A 22,977-nucleotide genomic window follows, 5' to 3' on the forward strand; every position below is an offset into this window, starting at 1 on the left:
AAGGAACTCATAGTAATTTCAATGTGCAATGTGCAGCAGTTCTCCTCTAAAGAAAGAAATGTTACGTAGAAAGGGAACACTCGAAAGAAACAGGGCAAAAAAATAATATTATCTGTCAAGAGGTGTTTGACTGAAAGAGTAAATTAAACAAACATCTTACAATGTGATTTTGTTATTTGTATTGAACTATGTAGCACAATATTACTTTCTGGGTATTTATTAGTACTTATCACCTTATCTCATTTAGATCAGTTCTATATTTAAAATACAATGGACACTATTTTCATATAAATATTAATAAGCTCATATTTGCTACATGTTATTGGTTTTTCTGCCCCAAAAAACTCATTTTTTGCGCTATCCATAAAAATATCAGCTTTATCAAAACATATTTGTTGATTAAATATATTTCTCATTCTGTGGAATTTCCACAGGTCTTGCTAGTTTAGGAGTGAGAGACAAGCAGCAGATGCACTAGCCCAAATGTGACAACAGTACTCCATACATGGGCGAATGGTGGCCTTAGAGAGGTACAGGATACTTTCAGGCGTAAGTAGTTTTCTAGCACGGTAGAGAGAGCCCACCTTCTTTGCAGCAGCCTTGGCAATTTTCTCAATGTATCTATTCCAGTTCATGTTCCCTGTAAACGTTAGGCTGAGGAGTTTAAAGGAAGTACTTTCAGGTAATATTTCAGGGACATTCCAAAAGTAATGTCTTCTATTTTTATTCTGCCAGAATGGATGAGAGGGATTGCAATGATGATTGAACATGTATGACCTGAAAGTTTCATCTCTCTGTTGCAGATATTAATGGTATGAGACTATAAGAATGCAACCTCTGTCATGGACATGCATCAGAAGCAGAGATGTGTCACTGAATTCCTCCATGCAGAAAAAATTGAACTGATTAATACTCGCTGCCGCCTGTTGAACCTTTACAAAGCTGATGCAGTTGATGTCAGCATGGTTAGGAGATGGGTTTGTCGATTTCAGAGTGTTCTATTTATACAGATGCACATTAACAGAATTACTTTATTAAAAATGTAATTTTTCACTTTGCGCAATCATTCATTATAGAGAGTCTAAGTTGCATAGAAGTGATGTGTAGACTCGTCACATAATGCCGAAAGGTTTTCTGTGTATATACATGTTTATAACAATAAACAATATATATATATATATTAGTGATGTGATGATTCCAAAATTTTTCCCAATACAATTACCAATTTTGTTCTAAATTCCCAATTCTGATACAAGTACTGATTCTGATTTAACATTTCTTAACATTTAATTAAAGATTCAATGCTTTTTTTTAAAATGTTCAAACAACTGCCCTCCCCCACATGTAATGTCTGCATATATTTTGCAAAACATAAAAATACATTTAGGAGGATGGTGTATATTACAATAGTAAATCTTTCTAAATATTTTTCTCTAATGTAACTGTGATTGATTGAAACTTGTAAGACGAGTGAAAAGTTAATGGGAGAAGGAAGTCTGGGGTGTAGAGCTCCTGCAAATATCACCAATTATCAACTTTCGATGGCTTTATTACTATTAAAAGAGCAAATGTTTCCTTATATTTGCTTGAATAATATTCATGAAGCAAAATCATATTAAATCAATTTTAATATCTTGCTTTCCTTATATACCAAATTACAAAGTTGTGTGAGTGATAATTTTATTTCTATCTTAAAACTACTTAAATTATTTTGTAAATAAGGAATATTTTTGGATTATTGGATTATTGAGAACAATATTGAATATTATTTTCACGTTTTGGTTGATATAAACTTCGACCTTCTTGTAGAACCCTAGAAGCTGTGTGTTGCCACATCTTCATATCTAACAATACGTAGTAAAAAATAGTGATAAGTAGTACTCTTGAACTAAATTTTACTGAGTACTTTATCTGTTACATGACGGGTTCATGCAGACAATTCTTTTGGGGAATCTTCGACCTATTCTTGTTTTTAGATGTACAAGAGCATTACTTAACACTACTTAATGGTAACCTTATCTATTATTTATAATTAATGGTTAACATTTGTTTTTTTTTACATTTTCATCCCAAACAAGGCACAGTACCACTTTGATGTAGGAGGCTACTATCAGGAACATAAGTTGCAGGGATATTATGTAGGGAGTTGAGCAGCAAAATGTTTGTTTACATTACACTTGAACTTCTGAATTTCAGCACATTTGGGGAAGCAAAAAGCCAGAGGGAATTCCAAAATCTAGCAGTTCTAGAGAAGAAACTATTAGAGTAAAAGGCTTTCTTACATCTAAGGATCTTTAATGTGCAGGGGTGGGACGTTGCTGCTTGTCGGATTTGTGAGGGGTATTTACGTTGAAGGATACAAGAGCTTGTAGTTCGTCAAAGCATTCACTATTAAAATACTTGTAGGACAGGCAAAGGGATACAACATTTTGTCATTGAGACAAAGGTTGAAGCTTAGATGACAATTCAGGACCTATCAGGTTGGCAACTCTCTTTTGAACTCTATCCAGGAGTGAGAGACTAGTAGCAGATGCACCAGCCCAGATGTGACAACAATACTCCATACATCGGCGAATGGTCACCTTATAGAGGTACAGGATATTTTCAGACGTAAGTAACTTTCTAGCACGGTAGATAGATTCCACCCTCTTCACAGCAGCCATGGCAATACTCTTGATGTATCTGTTCCAACTCATGTTTCCTATGAACGTTAAGCCGAAGAGTTTGAACGAAGTGCATTCAGGTAATGTATCTTTAACCATAGCTTTTGTTGGTTGAGAAGGTTTCTTGTAATTATTAAAGGAAATGAGCTCAGTCTTGGCAGCATTAAACGTTACAATCCATTTTTTACCCCATTCCACTACAGACTGGAGATCTTCCTATAGTGTTTCCGCTATTGCCTTGGATATGTGTCCATTCGTTTTCTCCTCGTGCCTGTTATCGTCAGCAAATATACCCATCTCAGAGACTATTTTATCAAAGAGGTCATTTATGAATATCAGGATTGATAAAGGTCTAAGGATGGTTATCATATTATATTGAATTCTATAGTAGGTCTGTTTAGTCAGTAGGTCATCAAAATTATCAATCTTCATATCAAAAATTCATTCTTTTTTGTCAATAGCTAAATACCATACAATTGTGTTGGACTTGAAATAAAGCTGGTTCACTCCAGTCACCATTAAATTTCTATCAACATGAGTCAATTTAAAAACAAATAACAAGGAAAATTCACTGAAATAAACTGCAAAAAAATTATTATTTTTAAAATCTTTTCAATATGTAAAATTATTTAAACCATATCAAATATTGCAAAATCAATATACAAAGTTACGCTTCACAGGACAATCTCAAATAAACATTTGAAAAAAAGTTACAATTAACAAAAATGGATCATTTGGCGCCACAGTTTTTATCTATAACAGGAACAACTTTTAGCATGAATCCTTAATTGGAATTCTTTTGAGATGAATAATTTTTTATTAATTTATTTATTTATTGTGGACTATTATCTTCATCTCAACTAAAATAAATAAATAAATAAATAAAAGATGAGGATACTAGTCTGCAATAAATAAATAAATTAATCCTTTTGGTGGTGGTTATAAAATTCACAAATATTTATTTTTTGTTTTTATTTTAAGATTTTAAGTTTTTATTTTTTTATAAGTAAAAATTGTTTAGAATTTTCATAACGGTTCAAATGTAATTTTGTGAACAAATTAATTGAGAAATATGTGTTCTTTTGTTTTATATGCATTTGGCAAAAGGTAGCCGTTGAGAGACGTCAGATATGGTGTCATGCAAAAAGATGTTCCTTTCAATACTAGCATGTTTAGGCTACTGAAAATACACTAGATCCATAAAAAAATATTAAAGTGAAAAAAGATTTCATCAAAAGAAATTTATTGAAGAGAATAAAACATTTTAAATAACATATACATCAAGAAAACATAATTTGGTCTTCCTGCTTAGATAAAAGCTGCTTTTACAAAAAATTGAAGTTTTAAAACATTTTTCTAAAAAAATAAAAACAGAATTATTTTTAGATAAAGAAATGCTTGTAAAAACATGTACAATACAGGTTTATTACTCCTAATAATTGTTCATAAAAATCAAACTCCTTAATTATTTAGTTTTACCATAATAATATTTGTTTCTTCATGTGTACTGAACAGTGAACACTAGCACTCTCTAATACCAAACCATCAGTGACAATAGGAGTGTAAACATAGAATATATAAATATAAAAATAAATGGTGCTTAGACAGGTCTTCAGAAATGTTGAACGGATATCTTGCTGCTCAACTCCCTACTTAGAGTGTCCCCTATAGGCATGATCCCTTATTCACAGTTACCTCATACGTCTCAGTGGCAATGTGCCTTGTTTTGTTTGAATATGCATAATGAATGTGTGTGATAAAAAAACAAAAAAAGAAATAGGAAAATATGAGTGTTGAGAAAAAGCCAGCAGCAGAATAAGTGCGATAGTAGCTAAGTGGTTAAAGAGATACTTACTGATAACCTGAATATGCCGATTTCGCATACAGTTTGTTTCATAGAAATATTTTCACTTAGGGATGTTGGCAACCTTCATGTGACCCACTCCTGTAAATAGCCGATATCTTTCTAGAAAGAACTCTAACTAGAAAAATATCAGGTAAACCAATGCCAACAATAAAATAATCTGATTCATTTGAAATGAATCATGCTCAACAACAACAACAAGCAGTAAAAGGAAAGCAAACTAAAGATAAAAATAGAAAATTAAGATTTATAATATGTACCACAAACAAGTGCGAAAAAAGATAAATATGGTAAAATTTCATCAAAGCTAGCAGGGCTACCCTGCACTGCTCAAGCCATGAACATCAAATAGAAGATGTTAAATAGTGTTAAGTTTCTCACTGTTCCCTAGAATAGAAATTCCTTTTTTTTTCATCATCATATTGAAAAAATAAAACATAGGATGTTTTCAGAATGCTATGAAAAGCGCCAAATAAAATGACTGATATCTCCAAAGCACTACCGAAATTAAATTTCTCTCACCTCTTTTCTGTGTAATGTAATTGATAATAGTTAAAAAAAAAACACTAAATTAAATCCAAAGTTAATTTCAATTTAAAAAAAATGCTGAGACATTTGATTTGTCTGATCTGATCTAATAATTAGATAAAATACACACAAAGTCGCAAAAAACGTATTCAATATCAATACAGAATATTCCCCAAAAGTTTCTACTTTTGGGGAATATTCTGTATTGGATACATTTTTTTATGATGTTTGATTTTAGTCTGACAGGCCCCCAGCAAGTGTTGGAGAACTTTGCTTGAATTTAACCAATAATTATTGCATCCATTATGATCAAAAATAGTATGAACGAGCCGGCAGAAATATACCAAAACCTTTCAAAAGAGGAGTGGGGTCAACATCAGTATGCAAAGGAGTGGGGTCAACATCAGTATGCAAAGGAGTGGGGTCAACATCAGTATGCAAAGGAGTGGGGTCAACATCAGTATGCAAAGCAAAGGAGTGGGGTCAACATCAGTATGCAAAGCAAATGCTTTGCATACTGATGTTGACCCCACTCCTCTTTTGAAAGGTTTTGGTATATTTCTGCCGGCTCGTTCATACTATTTTTCCAGGAATACATAGACAAAGAAGCTTCCATGGACTGGCTCAAGAGGGGAGCCCTACATCATGACCAAGAGAGGGTTATAATGGCTGTTTAAGATCAGGGATTGATGACCAATGCCTTCAAGAAGATGTCAGGTCTTAGTAATAACAACAGATGCAGGTTTTGCCACACAGAAATGGAAAGTATGAGCCACCTGGTATCAAGTTGCAAGGCTCTTTTGGAGAACGGCTACTACACAGCAAGATGGTGTGTGTAAGTACCTCCACTAGACTATCTGTAAAAAAACTAATCAGCAGCAGCAAGTCCTAGGAACATCAACCTGAAAGAACTGCTGGAAATGAAACATACACCATACATTACGACCATGTAATCTCTACAGCCACCTATCTTGAAAATGCTACTGTCACACCTGGCATAGTAATACGGAATAAGGCAGAGAGAGTGGCAACCTTGTTTGCAATGAATGTCTCTAATGATGGATGTCTAAACAGAGTTGAAAGAGAGAAATGGACGAAATATCAAGGTCTAATGTATGATATGAAGAGAAACTGGAATCTTAAGGTGATATCAATCATCCCAGTGATTATAGGTGCTATAGAGCTTAATGAAGAAGAACTTTAAAGCCCATCTAACCAGTATTTTCTTGTGAACCAAGTGCAAAAGAGATCCAGATCATTGCACTTGAGGGGACAATGAGGATCCTGGGAAGAGGTCTTGGCTGGAGTCAATAAAAGTGGATGAATGTTGGCAGCTGATGTGGCTGACCCATACCTAACTTATAATAAAAAAATAAGACAATTTGAAAAAAAAAGTGAAATTAATGATCATTTGCCTAAGATGACAATATACATTTGTAAGGATTTTTTTCACTTGTTTGAAGCCTACATTTTTAGTTTATACACTGTAAACATGAAAAGAAACTGGAATCTTAGGAAGATTTCCATTATTCCACTCATTATAGGAGCAAGAGGATTAAAATATGCCAGATTAACTGAGTGCAAGAGAGATACAAACTATTGCACTTAAATGAACGGTTAGATTCTTAGAAAGATCTCTTGGTTAGAATGTATGAGATGGTGGGTGAATGCCTAATATCTGGTAGGATGCCTCATCTTCAGTAAGATAAGAAAACTGAAAAAAAAAAAAAAATTGACTGCAGGACTTATAGCAAAAAGACAGCAAATTTTCCCATTTCCAATAAACTTTGAATGGAAATAATTCAAGTAGTTAATTGTGCTAGCAAAATAAATTTGGTATAATTCTTTACATTTTGAAAAGTTCTATGTATACCAAACATTAAAAGTTTTTAGATATTACAAAATAAAATTTCTAACTATATAGAAAGAGCATAATGTCACTGCTGGTTACATATTATTTAACATGAGAAACATACATAATTACAGGTTAGTATGGTCTTCCATAGTTAGATAAAGGAGATTTTTTATAAAATAATGCTTGTATGAATAACAGTTAAAATAACAAGGTGATATATATTTGTCAACCATTGGTCAAATGGTTTTGAATATGGTAAATCATGAAAACTTAAACATGAAACATTTTTAAAGCTAAAAGCAAACATGTACAAAATTTATGAATTTTAAAAAATCTTTTGCAAAAACAAAATGTTCATAAATAACAATTTTATAATAATAAATCAGATACGAAAATGTATTTTTAACAAATTTTGACTCATTGAAATTAATATAGAATAAAAGTGTTTTTTTTTTATGAGGAGGGTTTAGATAGAGATATAGTATGATAGATATATCTATAGAGTTATAGATAGATTAAGAAAGATGGAAATAGAGAGGGGGTAAGAGAAACGGAGAGAGAGAGAAAGAGATGTGGTGAGGGAGAAATGCGACAAAAAATGCAAAGAGAAAGGCTATTAACGAATTTAAGAAAGATGAAGAGAATTAAGAAATAAGGAGGAGGAGAGAGAGAGAAAGTGAAAAAGAAAGATAAATAGGGTGAGAAAGATAGAAAGAGTGAGAGAGATAAAAAAAAAAGTGAAAAAGAAAGATAGAAAATGACAAAGTGAGATAGAAAGGGATAAAGGGAGTTGAAAGTGAGTGAAAGACAGAAAATGAGAGAGAGAAATATAAAGTGTGAGATAGACAGAAAATAAGAGAGAGAGGCAGAAAGTGAGAGAGAGAGAGATCTAGAAAGTGAGAGAGACACAGTGAAAGAGAGGCAGAAAGTAAGAGAGAGATAGAAAATGAGAGAAAGACAGAAATTAAGAGAGAGAAAGAAAGTGAGAGATAGGATGATAGAGAGATAGAAAGGATGATAGATATAAAAAATAAAAAAAGAAAGAGAGAAAATGAGAAAGACAAAAAGGGTGGCAGAGGGAGATATGAAGAAATTTAAGAAAATAAGAATATATATATATAAATCTACCATTTGCAACTTTCAATTTCCATTCAAATCACTTCAAATTCAGCATTTACGGAGATCAAAATGTTATATTCCAAATTTCATATTCTTTTCAAATCTAGCAGCATCATTTATTAGAAAAAAAAAAATGGAATTTGGTGTTTTAAATATTTTTTCAGAAACTGGCAAAAAAAAAAAAAGTACAATTTATAATACAGATAACAAATTCAAAGTGGAAGGTTGTCAATACAGGGATAAGGGATCTGGATGGCCATTAGCATTAATTTGGCTCAGGAAATGTGAAATACTGAAAAACATTTCTTAATGTATATGAATTTTTGGGATTTCTCATTCAAATTTCATGGAATAAATATGAGGTTTCTCAATATAAAATATATTCCATTTTATTAAGGCCAAAGCATGTGTATTATTTGTCACACTTATATCTCAAATAATATGACATTCTTTTTAAACAATGTCTATAAAAACAAAAAGGTTTCGAGGTAGAGAGAAAAGAACAGACTCATGAAGAAAACAAGATGATCAAATTTGAAAAAACAAGAAAATACAGGAAAAGAAAGAAAGATAGAGAGGGGGGGGTGATAAACCTTCAGAGAAATTAACATATTAGCTGATTTAATTAAGAACAGATTACCATAAAAAACAGTAGGTTCTTTTTCATTATTGTAACGAAATTCGAAAATTGAATTTCAAGTAAAACCAATGGTATCTATTGAATTGTCATGTCACAGTAATGAAAATATCCAAAAGTTATGAAAAACGATAAGGGAGAAAATTAATTATCAAGGAAAATAGTTTTTGAAAACAATTAGCGAAAAATTGGCCAAAGATTTTTAGTTTTTAGAAAATATTTACTTCCCTTTTTTTTTTTTACAATTAGAACTCTCTGGTTTCTTTTTTTGAAAAACTCAATTTTTGCGAATTGACTTCAAAAACTATTTTCATTGATAATTAATTTTCTACCTTATTGTTTTTCGTAATTTTTGGATATGTTCATTACTGTGACATGACAAGTCATTTCACTTGAAATTCAATTTTTCTGTTTTCGAATTTCGCTCCAATAATGAAGAAGAATAAAAAATTACTTAATTTTATTTGGAAATCATGAAAAGTTTACTTCTTTTTAAGACTACTATTAGTACTACTAATACTACCACTACTAATAATAGTATATGGTATAATCATGTTGATACACTGATTCTCATTAAATCACCAAAGGTAAGCAACACTGAGCTTGGTCAGTACCAGGTGGGTGATCATTTTGGAATACAAGGCACTATATGTGGAAGTACACTGACACTTCCCCGCAAGAACTGCAAAAATCTAACATCATTTCTCTGACCAGGATAGACATGTGACTGCAAAGAGCTTGTGAACTTTCTCCTTCGGGACAAGCCAGTTCAACACACCTAGGGTGAATGCCATTAACTAATAGTACAACTACTATTACTACTACTAATACTAATACCACCACCATCACCAGAAATTCCATACTCTCCCCCATCTTGCCTTCAAAAATTAATTTTTGTAACATTGGTCTTGATTGATACCATGCAAAATAGTTATGAAAGATCAAGAATAATGAAAAGACCAGAGAGAGAGACAGAGAGAGAGAGAGACAGACAGACAGACAGACAGAGAGCAAGCACCATCCAAACTTCCACTGGAAGGGTACAGAAAAGGGAAGCAGTTTTCAGGAAGTGAATTCCAAAGTCTAGCAGTATAAGGTAAGAAACTTTCAGAGTAGAAAGCTCTCCAGTTTCGAGGGACATCTACAGTGAGGGATTGGGATTTTGCTGCTTGGCAGATTAGTTGGGGTTATTTACGTTGAGGGGGCACAAATGCTAGGAGTTCATCAGAGCATATGTCATTAAATTACTTTTAAAACAAGCACAAGAATGCAACATTGTGATGATGGGACAGGGATTGAAGCTTGGTTGACAGTGCGGGACTTATTAGATTGGAGACTCTTTTTTGTATCATGTCCAATAGAGTGGTTGATGCGCCAGCCTGTGTGGCAACAATATTCCATGCATGGACAAATGATGGCTCTGAAGAGATACAGGATATTGCCAGGTGTGAGTATATTTTTAGTTCAGTAGAAGTAGACCACCTCCTTTGCGGCAGTCTTGGCAACATCTTCTATGTAATTGTTCCAATTCATGTTCCTTGCGAATGTTGAGTTGAGAAGTTTGAATTTTAAGCTGGTTGTAGTTGGAAGTGATCTCATCTTTTGACAATCCTTTAATAAAGTCTGAATTGCCTATCTTTTGTGTTTAGTCATGGCTTTGTACTTATAGAAGCAGCAGTCATTTATTAAAACAAGTAAAATAGGCACCCTCTAGGGTGACGTCACAACAGGATGATGTCATCTACTAAAACAGGTGGAAAACATTTGGAAGATCTTTTATTATATCTTAAATGATGAAGTGCCAAAGTACGGTGGACACTAACATCTTTTAAACCAGAAAACTAGACTAATGATAATTTGAAGTGTTATAAATTTTAAGGTAATTTTAAGTTAAGTAAATAGTTACATAAACTCCTTTCTAACAGGTGAAAATTAATGGTATCGTTAAGAACCATAAGCCTAAGTTTGCAGTTTGTTGCCAATCAGATTAGGACAAACCCTTTTATTATGATAATAATTATCTTTTAAACCTGTAATTAGCAATGACCTCCCCAAAAATGGACCACCATATTAGAAGATGACTAATAATAAATTAAAAGTGGTGAAAACAAATTCATTTATATAAAACAGTAGATGTATGTATGTGTGTGTGTTTGTGTGAAAATAATTAATCGATAAACTCTTAAACTACTGGTCACATAACTCTGAAACTAACAGGAAATAGTAATCATACACCAAGGATGGTTTAGAATGAATAAAATCTTTGTTTGGATGAATGAATAAATGTACAGATATATGTCAGCAAGTTGAAATGAAAAATGTTCGTTTCAACTTACTGACATATTTCTATTACTTTTGTGCATGCGCAAATTCATTCAAAGCTTAGAGTGGTTCATTTAAAATCTTTCTTATCTGTCTGTTGATAGCCCAAATGGTAGGGACTTAAGCATTAAATGTTTTGGTTTCAATTCTAACTCATAGCACCCACGTCCATTTTTTTTTTTTTTTTTAACTTTTGAAATCAGTACCATATATTAGGTAAAATATAATATTCTATAGAGAATTGGCTGTGTAACAATACGAAATCTGTATGATTTAAAATATATTTAAGTGTATTTTACGACCGGGCAACACCAGGCACCCCTGTTAGTAAATAAAGAATCTTACAATTAGTATCTACACTCGAAATTTAGGAATGTAGGTAGAATAGTAAATTTTCTTGTATTTGGTAAAAATCATTATTTTTTTTACTTGGGAATCACCACATCAAGACCTAAAGGCCACTCGAGGATAAGGGTTAATGAATGTAAGTTGGTAGTGTAATAATTGCTAATGGTATATAAATTAGGTAGAATTTGATTATATGTAGGGATGACTCAAGAACTTGTTTACATTGGATTTGAAGGCTACCATGTTGTACTCAACTGGGAAGCAGGCCACGGAAACAGTGTTCCACAGGCAGGCAGTTTTGGGAAAGGAGCTTAGCTTTGTTCATGGAATTTGCGTTTAGATTTAGACACAGTTAAAGAGTGGGGGAAATAGTATAAAGTGGTTGTAGCTAGTTGAGTTTTGTATATTGCCCCCCCCCCTCTTATTATGGCATTAACTTTACTACACTTTTTCCAGTTTTTATTTTTTTTTTCTTCTGTCATTTTAGATAGCGGGGGCAACTATGGGTTATTTAACTGAAAAACAAAAACAGTATCAAGTCTGTTGAGTGAGCACAAGAGAAAAAAAAAATTGTGGTTTCATTAGAGCCATATCAAGCCACGATATTCACTCACATTTTTTTTTAAAAATGGTAGAAACCTATCCAATAAATGTCATAATTAGTGCGAAAATGTTATGTTCTACTCGTCTTTTGTTTGATTTTCGATTTTTGAGTAATTATTGAGGGTCCTAACGGCTGCAATGAAAAAAAAACACATAAAATAAAAACGGAAACAGTCCAATGGGATCTTGAAAAATCAATTTCATTCTAATGATGTTCCATTTACTTTTCTCCCCACGAGGGACATTCTGGAGTGGGCAAAAATTAAAATTGTCTCAGTCTAGAATGGTTTCTTTTTCACTATCCAATTACAGAAAGATGAAGTGTGCTAACCAAAAGGCTTAATGATATTGTTTAAGAATAAAATTAAAAAAATATATTAAATAAGTAAATATTTATGTGTATTTAGCATTGTCAGCTGAAACATCCTTAGAAATTAGATTTTACTTTTTTAGGTGATTACGTATGAACACTGAAAATCTTGGTGGTGGGGGGACAATTATTTTAGAACTTGAAGTGGGGGAGTTTCGCACATAAATTTAACATAAAACGATTCCTCATTAGCGGGCCATTCTAGCGTTTTAGGGCAGTTATCACCTCTTTTTGCTATGAAATTTCAAAATTCTGTGCGTTTTTTAGGAGGTTATGAATCTACTTTTTTAAGTGATTACGAGGGGTTACTTTTGCCACTCGAACTTAGGGTTAGTTGTAAAATATAAGCAGAATATATGCATATAAGCATATATGCAGAGTACGGACCATGCTGACATAAATACACTATTATTTAGAAACCCATTCTTAACATAGGGAATGGGACATTTTTAAAACTATTCGGTACTTTCACCTAACAGCCGTAAAAATTGAATTTAACTAAAAATACCACGGCCCGTAATCTACATACCAAATAAAATTAGTTAACTAGTCTAAAACGTTCAAATACCTCAGAAATATATTACGTTAAGTTTATATACGAAAATGATTTACCAATTCTACAATCATTGTTTTGTTTTTTATTTATTTATTTGTTTGTTTATTTTTCCATCTGCAAAGTCGGGGAATTTACACGTAATCGCCTAAAAAAGTAGAATCTTATTTTTCTGGCGTTAGGGTGGGAATTTGGGTGAAGGTGTTAATCTTTGAATTTACCATTTGTTTTTCTTCTTAAAATAACGGCGATAACGATTCTGACCAAAGCAACAATTCATTGTCAGTGTCTTCTTCATCCTCTTCATCCCCGTCGTCGTCGTCGTAAAAAGAGCAATAAGGACTGAACGAAAGTTCCGAATAATCGGCACTGAAAGAGGAATTGAAGCAACACCTGATCACTTTGGAGTTTTCCATGTCCTCCCGTCCACCGGGACATTCAAGGGTGGGGTTCTGTCGCAGGAACAAGGAGAGAGAGGGGCAGTTCTTCGGTGGGATCGAGGCCAACTCTGGGTGACACAGAAGACAAGGAAACGAGGGGGCATTCTTTGGGGACAGGATTAGGGGCTGCACTGGTTCCACGATGCCATAATACTTGGAACCATCGCCATTAATTTTATGATGGGGATTATTATGAGTACCATTCGAAGATGAGTGCGCTTCTATGGGTTTAGGTTTGATGAGGATGGTGGAATTCCTCGCCCCTCCCGCATGGTGGAGGAGGCGATTCCTTAACCAAACTTTACTGCTTGGTATAATCGCCATGATTTCCTCGCAGCAGATCCTACTGACGACGCCACGTTGTCCGATCTCCCGGAAAAGACGGTCCCGTTCGTTGAGGAACTCCTGTATCCCTTCATTCCAGGATTCGTCTTCTCCGATGGCCCAGCGGAAGATCTCGTATTTTAGGTCCTCCTCGTCTTCCTCCATATCGTTGGCGAGATAGAGGGAGACGAAGAATCGCCTTGGGGTGTACATCTCCCCCGTGTAGCCAGCTCTTTTGAAGTAGACGAAGGCTGCCGCCACAAGGTACTTGTCCGACACTCGGAAACACGAGTCTCGCTCCAGAAAACGGGAAACAGTGTCCGACTTCTCTAGAAGATCCAGGTATCGCCTTAGTTCGCTTATCTTTACTTCTCCTTTCTTCCGTTCCTGCAGCATCGATGGACGACGGCCGGATTTTCGGAAACCGACCCGAATCGTACGGGCCGCCATGTTGGCTTTGATTTTCTTCATCATCGTCAACCTTGAATCCGATGGAGTTATATTCTGATGGATTCTTTGTAATTCTTCAAATTCTTCACGAATTTGGAGCTGCCATTGTCGATAGAGAGACAAAGCGGCCTGTTGTCTTTGGACTCCCTTTTGAAATTCTTGCTGCAGTTGACCAAGAAACTTTTTAGTAACATAGAATTGCTTGTGATCCTTACTGGTTTCACGTTTTCGGTGAAGACGAGACAGACCATGATGATTTGTCGTCTGCTCTGTTGGCTTGACTTTTTGTCCATTTTGTATCCGTCCATGAGACGAAGTTACTTTCCGACGATAAATGACTTTTTTCGTAGCCATTTCTAGTCTTTCTTCATCCTCATCTTGGGAAAACTCGCGACAATCCTCAAAATACTGTCGTTTTTTCCCAAACCCAAGTATCTTTTCAGATGGATCGATATTTTCTTTATTGGCCAAATCAGCAATACGATTAAATCTGTCATTTTTATTTGCGACTTCTTCATATGATTTTTGTTTAAAAGGAAAAATATTTTTTTTATCTTCGCCCAGCTTCGGTAAAAACGAACGTAGATTGCTGTTAAGATTGATAGATTTATCTTTTTTTACATAGTTTTTCATTGACGATTTCCAAAGAACTGTAGGTGGACGGATATTCATATGAAGTTTTTCAGTTTCATCGCTGGAAAACATCACAACAGCTTTTTCTTGGAAAGTATATTTAGTTAAAAATGAAGTAAATATCAGCAGAAGAGAATACCAGCAGCAGACATTTTTTTTACACGAAAATGCACTCAACATATTTTGTTTTTTTAATAACTAAGAAAAAAAGGTCTTTTTTTTATTGATTCAATAGACCTATAATATGAAATCAAAATATTTATCCAGAAATCCAAATTTTACAAATTATGAAAATAATTTTTTTTTAATTTCCCGTCAGGCCTTATTCTGTAAAACTAATCCTTTTTTTTTTTCTTACAATGAATAAAGCCTTATGGGAAATTTTTCATTTTATTTTCTTGTTTATTTTTATTTTGTATTCTAGAAAAATAATTTCATTTTATATTATAGGTCGATTGAATTAATAAAAACATTTTCTTTCTCAGTTAGTTTATTTTAGTTTATTTGACAAACACTGCTTGTATAGGTCAACAAGTGCATCAATTTCCAAGTGCCTTTTAGCGAGGCTATCGTTTGTAGTCCTTTCGTTACATTTATTAAAAAAGACAAAAATGGTCTCGATATTTTCATTTTTTTAAAGTACCCCAAAGAATACGTAAATTGATCAAGTAGTTATATTTTTTACACCATATTTTATAAATAAAAATTCAAACACTGTCCAAATTTAGTTGCATCCCCATGAGGAAAAAGTTAATCAATAAAATTGTTTTCGTTTGTTTTTTTTGTTTTGTTATGTGTGTGTGAACTTTTTAATGTGGAGAAAATCCAGCTCGGAAAAAAGGGCCAGGTTGAGTTGGTAGGTGTATCAGAATTTTTTGGGAATTTTTGACACCCCTAACACGAAACTGTGAATAAAATATTAAAAACACTCGTAATTTCTCTTAAAAGTGGGTTATTTATTTTCTTTATGGATTATACTTCCAAAATAAACTATTAAAGTTGTATAAAAAGTAATAGAAATATTAAAAAAAAAAACTAATGAAATTAATTGAATTTTACGAGCTAAGTATTTTTCAATTTTTAACCTTACAAAATCCATAAAAAAATTTCTATTGATTCTATTTTTACGATATTTTCAGGGTCAATGTGAAATTTTATGCTCTTTCCAATAAACCGAATATAATATTTTAGACAAGCGTTTTTTTTGGTGCCCGGAAAACTCGTTCCGGGAAAACTCGTCTCGGGAAAACTCGTCTCGGGAAAACTCGTCTCCGGAAAACTCGTCTCCGGAAAACTCGTCTCCGGAAAACTCGTCTCCGGAAAACTCGTCCCCTTTCGCTAGGTAGGAAAACTGGTCCCGTATTGAATAAATATCGATTGAAAACACATTTTATGATCGTTCTTGAAGGAGATATTGTTTTTTAAAATAAACTATACCCCCCCATAATATTTTTTTAAAAATACTTTTACTTGTTTAATGTTTTTTTGTGTTTTTAATAAAAGCGTTTATTATGTTCATAAACGAGACCGCATATTTTTTTTATATTAATATAAAAAGAATTTACTTATATACTGTTGTTTATAAAAGGGTAAAATCGATTTTTCTACCTCGCCGACTATGTTGTTTATTTAATTTATTTGGAATCGTTTATTTGATAAAGCAAAAAAAAAAAAAAAACAGAAAACAAACAAAAAACATGTCGAGTGTTACGGGAGAACGAGAAATAATGCCCGGTAAATCACATCTTAGGGGGTCTTGATAATCGCTAAAAAATAGAAAATTAAAGAAATTACTGAGGGAGATTTGGTTTTAAAAAGAAAATAATAAATTTTAATATTTTTTAAAATATAAGAGAGGGGGGGGGATAAAACCTATATCTCCCTTCGAAAAGCAACCAACAAAAAATGAAATTAAAAAGATTCTTGATAAACGATAGCGGAGTTTTCAATAAAATTGATGAATAAATTTATTTAGTGATTACTTTCTCTCTTAATGATTGATTTTAGAATTTTGAAGTAAAAATTAAAAAAATTAAAAATGAGTTAACGAGAGGTTAGCACATGGCATCTCTCGCGCCAAAAAAATATTTCGCTTTTAATTTATTAGTTAATTTTGCAAAATTTGACAGGACGACAATAAATGTTGATAATTGATAAATCATAATTTTAAATAACGCATGAGTGCATTTGGTATGACAGAAAACAAAAACATAACAACAAAAAACTATCATAATTAAAAAACAAAACCAAAAGTGTAACGAAGAATCGAATCGCTCTTTTTAATTTTTGGGTTTTGTTTTTTATTATTGTTTTTATGACTCAAAAAAACATCGTTAAAATAAGAACAAAAAAAAATTGTAATTAACTTTGTATGAACATAATAAACGCTTTAAAATAAGTTAAACCACTAAGAACTTAGAAAACGGACACTTAGAAAATCGATTTTATAAAAAAAAAAAAAAAAAAAAACATTAAACAAGTAAAAATATTTTTAAAAATCATTAGGGGGGGGGCTATAGTTTATTTTAAAAAACAATATCTCCTTCAAGAACGATCATAAAATGTGTTTTCAATCGATATTTATTCAATAAGGGACCAGTTTTCCTACTTAGCGAAAGGGGACGAGTTTTCCCGAGACGAGTTTTCCGGAGACGAGTTTTCCCGAGACGAGTTTTCCCGAGACGAGTTTTCCCGGGACGAGTTTTCCTAAATTCGTTTTTTTTTATATTCACCCCCCCTTTTGAAATGTCTATTAAAAAGTAAATAATTAATTTACTCACCAAAGTTTTATATATCACAAATTGAAGATAAAAGATCAATAAATAATATATTGAATTTAAAACAAAAAATAAGTGTTTTTTTTTTTTAGAAATTTACCTGTAAAATCCTAAGTTTAAAACCTTTTTTTTTTTTAAAAACCACGTTGTTTTTTTGTTTTTGTTTTTTTAATGAAATCTTGGTCCTTGGTCCTTGCTCCTTTAATTGAAAAAAATTAGGGTTTGAATTATATTTTTCGAGTAGTTAAAGACAAGGGGTCGAATTATTCAATATATTTCACGCATTCGTAAGGTCAGTTTCTAACACACGTTGTACAAAAATAAAAGAATTTTTCTTTCACTGACCGAGGACACAAAAGCTGAAGCCTAATTTCAAACCAGACATAGATACTACGGTGCCCGGAAAACTCGTCCCGGGAAAACTCGTCTCCGGAAAACTCGTCTCCGGAAAACTGGTCCCCTTTCGCTAGGTAGGAAAACTGGTCCCTTATTGAATAAATATCGATTGAAAACACATTTTATGATCATTCTTGAAGGAGATATAATTTTTTAAAATAGACTATAGCCCCCCCCCCCAATATTTAAAAAAAATATTTTTACTTGTTTAATGTTTTTTTTTTTTTTTTTTTTTTTTAAAATAAAATCGATTTTCTAAGTGTCCGTTTTCTACCTAACTGGCTAAATGGTGCCGGGAAAACTCGTCCCGGGAAAACTCGTCTCCGGAAAACTCGTCTCGGGAAAACTCGTCCCCTTTCGCTAGGTAGGAAAACTGGTCCCTTATTGAATAAATATCGATTGAAAACACATTTTATGATCGTTCTTGAAGGAGATATTGTTTTTAAAAATAAACTATAGCCCCCCTCCCCATAATATTTTTCAAAAAATATTTTTACTTGTTTAATGTTTTTTTTTTGTGCTTTTAATAAAAGCGTTTATTATATTCATAAACGAGACCGCATATTTTTTTTATATTAATATAAAAAGAATTTACTTATATACTGTTGTTTATAAAAGGGTAAAATCGATTTTTCTACCTCGCCGACTATGTTGTTTATTTAATTTATTTGGAATCCGGAATCGTTTATTTGGTAAAGAAAAAAAAAACAGAAAACAAACAAAAAACATGTCGGTCGAGTGTTTACGGGAGAACGAGAAATAATGCCCGGTATCACATCTTAGGGGGTCTTGATAATCGCTAAAAAATAGAAAATTAAAGAAATTACTGAGGGAGATTTGGTTTTAAAAAGAAAATAATAAATTTTAATATTTTTTAAAATATAATTTAGAGAGGGGGGGTAAAACCTATATCTCCCTTCGAAAAGCAACCAACAAAAAATGAAATTAAAAAGATTCTTGATAAACGATAGCGGAGTTTTCAATAAAATTGATTAATAAATTTATTTAGTGATTACTTTCTCTCTTAATGATTATTTTTTAGATTAACATTTATTTGTTATATATTTGTTTTTTTTTGACAACTTTTTCGAATCGATGTGTACAGTAATACAAACCCGTAAATTCTTTTTATATTAATAAAAAAAAAGCGGTCTCGTTTATGAACATAATAACCGCTTTAAAATAAGTGAAACCACTAAGAACTTAACCTTTTTACACAAGTAAAAATACTTTTTTTTAAATATTATGGGGGTTATAGTCTATTTTAAAAAACAATATCTCCTTCAAGAACGATCATAAAATGTGTTTTCAATCGATATTTATTCAATAAGGGACCAGTTTTCCTACCTAGCGAAAGGGGACCAGTTTTCCGGAGACGAGTTTTCCTAAATTCCTACTACATGGGAACGTTATTTTAAAGCGCCAATCATGTAAACACGATTTTCGTCTCGCAATTTCATTATTTTCGTTCGATGAAAAAAATTAAAAAAAATAATTACTGGTTTATTTTGCCCTTTTTCTTTTAAATGGTACAAAAGTTATATTGATAATATTAATTTATAATAAAGTTACATCGTGTTACATATAGGGTGGGGTAATTCTGTGGTGAATTTTGTCAATCTCTAGAGAACGAATTTAAAATTCAAAATTCACCACAGAATTACCCCACCCTATATGTAACACGATGTAACTTTATTATAAATTAATATTATCAATATAACTTTTGTACCATTTAAAAGAAAAAGGGCAAAATAAACCAGTAATTATTTTTTTTTTTTTTTTCATCGAACGAAAATAATGAAATTGCGAGACGAAAATCGTGTTTTTCCCATGTAGTAGACATTCCGAACGTGAAAACATACCCGTATTTAATAAATCTAGCAAAAATCAACTAATCGTCAGATTTTCGTGAAATTTTCGATACTTATCCATTTTAGAATGGAATTACATATAAAATGCAGTTTCCGTAAAATATATGAGGGGAAATATTTTTTTAGTGCGTGCCCCCCCCTATTTATTTTTTTCGAAATTTGAACAAAATATATTTAAATCTATCGACATTTCTATTTATTATGAAACATAAGAGTTCAAATAAGTAAAACATATTTATTTTTTAAAAATTTAAATACACATATTGAACAAAAAATTACCTTGAAGTTGCAACTAAAAAAATGATATAAATTTAATATTGTTTTTTTTTTAATAGCGTTTTTTCGAATTAATATATATTATAATTAGTTGAATTGCCAAGAAAAGGAAATTTCTTAAAAATTAATTAATTTTTAAAAGATTAAAACGACTAAAATTCCATTATTTCAAAATGTTCCGCTGCAACATAGATTTTTAATTAATTGTTATAATTTTTTTTAAATATTAAGTTTTTACATAAACATGGCTCTTGTCAGCTATTTTATCGCCAGATTAAAACCAATTTGAAAATATTATTGCACAAATATTAAGCATTTTGTAGGCCCCCCCCTCATATTTTGTTTGTCTCGTTTTACCGAACAAAATATGGAATCCTGTAGGTAACCAAAAGAACATTCAGTAAAACCGTATTTCATATTTAATATACAAATGTTTATAATATTATTAATCATTAAGCTGTGTAAATCTTAAAACCTAACAAAATTATAACAAAGATTAATTATTAATTGCAGTTTGAAGAAGATAAACAAAGGTTTTAAAAAAATCATTAAGTCGCTTATGCTTTTCCATAGTTCGTATAGTTTGCGCGAGCCTTTTCTAGTCTCACACAAAAACACACGTTCACATTTCAAGCTATATTTCAAGCTATATTACTTGTCATATACATACGCGCACACAAATATACACGTGCACATCCACACGTACATATATTCACGTTCGCGTAACGTACGCACATGTACTCACACACGCGCACACAAGGACAACGTCACTTCCCATTTCAAAGGAAACCCACACATGCGCAAAAGACCACTGGAAACACCTATAAAAGCAAGAAACAAGCTGTTTCCAGCTTTTTCAGACCAGCTTCCTAGCTGGACGGTCTACGGACCGACAGCGTGCCTTTTCGGCATGCACGCGCGCACCTCACACTACTTGCTACTATGTGGGACAAAAAGCTATCAGACCGTACGTACACTTTATACGCTTTCTCTCTCCATGAACTGGATTGACATTCACACTCTTTCTCTCTCTATCTATTACTTGTGCCAGAGAACACCACTGCGTAGCTGACTTCTAACAGGGCGCACAGTTTAACTGATGTCAACCCTCTATCCTTTTCTTTGTCTACACGATGGACTGCCATTTCTCGTTCCATTACATTACTCACTTCTCTTCCCACGCGCGAACAAATGATAGTGACCCGAACGTGAGATGAACACACATTTCCTTTTTCTTTCTACACCACCAGTCCTCCACAAACGATGGTGACCCCATTATTTAAAAATGAAATGGAGGAGTTTGAACGAAACACTTATACACACAGACTCTCTCTCTCTACAACAATAAACTTTCCCTCTCACCAGCTAACAATGAGAGATGCACGCTGTTATGACGTGGGTAAAGGAAATCCTTCATAACAGTAAGAACACACATGGTAAAATCACACCGATGAGAGACGAAAACAAGGGTTAACGTTTAACAACATTTATTGATTATCAACATAACGATTGCATAAAGGTATAGATCAGATGGAAACAGATTTGAATCAGAATGTCCCTGCTATGAAGAACGATGTTTGTTCCTCCATTTATCCCCATCGCAGACTGCCGCCTCTCGCCGAGATCTTGTGATTTCTCGTTAAAAGGGAAACAATTCTTCTCTGAAATGTGGGAGTTATCTCCCTTAGATTGGATTCTTATTTGTCGTCCGAACATCTCCCCTTTTAATTATGTCGCTTGTACGACTTAAGTTGGGGATCCACCTGTAAGTGTGTTGGATAACAGGTGCGAGCTGACTTCCGGATGTTTAGGTCCTGCATCCCAGCTTCAGTGCTCTGAGAAGCTTCTGGTGGCTGTTGAGGCAAGTTGAAGGTGTCCAACAAGATGTTTAGAGGAATAGAAGGATCTTGTTGTATTTTGTCTGGAAGATGTGATGGTCGCAGTTGGTTAGCGTGTCGAATCCAAATTGAATCTTGGACTTTAACCTTGTATGTTACATTTCCAATTCTTTGTATAATGTAACCTTGAGTCCATGAGTCGTTGTTGTTGTGGTAATCCTTTGCTAGGATTTGTTGACCCGGAGAGAATGTTCTTTGGACAGAGCCATGATGGCGGTTGTACTGCCATTCCATTTTTGTGTCCCTCTTGATGGGATGATGTGGTTTTGGACGTAGAACATCAATATGCAATCGGATTTTCCGATTTATTAAGCATTTAGCTGGTGAGGTACTGTTTGGTGTATTTTGGTTTGGTGTTGCCCTATAGCTTGTCAAGAACATTTCCAGAATTTCTGATGTTGACCCTTCTTCCCTGAGTTTTAAAAGGGCTCTTTTAAAGGTATCTTTAAGACCCTGTTTTGCAGTGATATTGGTATGAGTCCAGTGCATTGTTCAGACCTGTGGAATCATCTGCACATATGCGAACTTTGCCGTTTGCTTTTCGGACCACAACAATAGGAGCTGCCCATCTGGAATAGTTTGTCGGTTCTAGTACTCCAGCTTTTTGGAGACGATCCAGTTCGTTTTCAACTATGTCAAGAGCTGCATAGGAAACAGGGCGTTTAGGCCTAAATACTGGCTTGCTATCCGTCTTCAACTTGAGAGTGGCTTTCGTTTTCGTACAACATCCCAAATCCTCCTGAAAAACATCACTGAATTTAGACTTAAGCATCTGAGTAAAATGTTTTTCAGTGTCCTGTGTTGACGTTAGGGAAAATGAGTTGAAAACAGATTCCAATGGAACAGTGAAGAGATCGAGTTCCTCAATCCAGTCCAAACCGATCAGGTTTAGATCAGTGTCTGTCACGTAGCAAGTTCCAGTAAAAACTTTGTTTCGGAAGGAGACAGAGCACTTCAGTTCCCCAGTCAGTTTGATATCATTCCCAGATGCACTTTTGGCAATATGGTTGGTTTTTATTAAGTTTGGTTTGCCAATTTTTGTCCATGTTT

General features: G+C 33.2%; 2 protein-coding genes across 2 annotated transcripts; both read right to left on the reverse strand.

Moving 5' to 3' along the window:
- Positions 1-7,637: 7,637 nt before the first annotated feature.
- LOC145284945 (uncharacterized) lies at positions 7,638-14,915 on the reverse strand. The gene has a single exon (XM_080134079.1). It carries the CDS (start codon positions 14,887-14,889, stop codon positions 13,099-13,101), a length of 1,791 nt encoding a protein of 596 aa, XP_079990205.1. The 5' UTR covers positions 14,890-14,915; the 3' UTR covers positions 7,638-13,098.
- A 6,838-nt stretch (positions 14,916-21,753) lies between these two features.
- Positions 21,754-22,308, reverse strand: LOC145279951 (uncharacterized). The gene has a single exon (XM_080131555.1). The coding sequence runs from the start codon at positions 22,306-22,308 to the stop codon at positions 21,754-21,756; it is 555 nt and encodes a 184-aa protein (XP_079987681.1).
- Between the last annotated feature and the right edge of the window lie 669 nt (positions 22,309-22,977).

Source organism: Euprymna scolopes, chromosome 1 (genome assembly GCF_053919585.1).
Source record: "Euprymna scolopes isolate OS-2025 chromosome 1, ASM5391958v1, whole genome shotgun sequence".
Lineage (NCBI taxonomy): Eukaryota > Metazoa > Mollusca > Cephalopoda > Sepiida > Sepiolidae > Euprymna > Euprymna scolopes.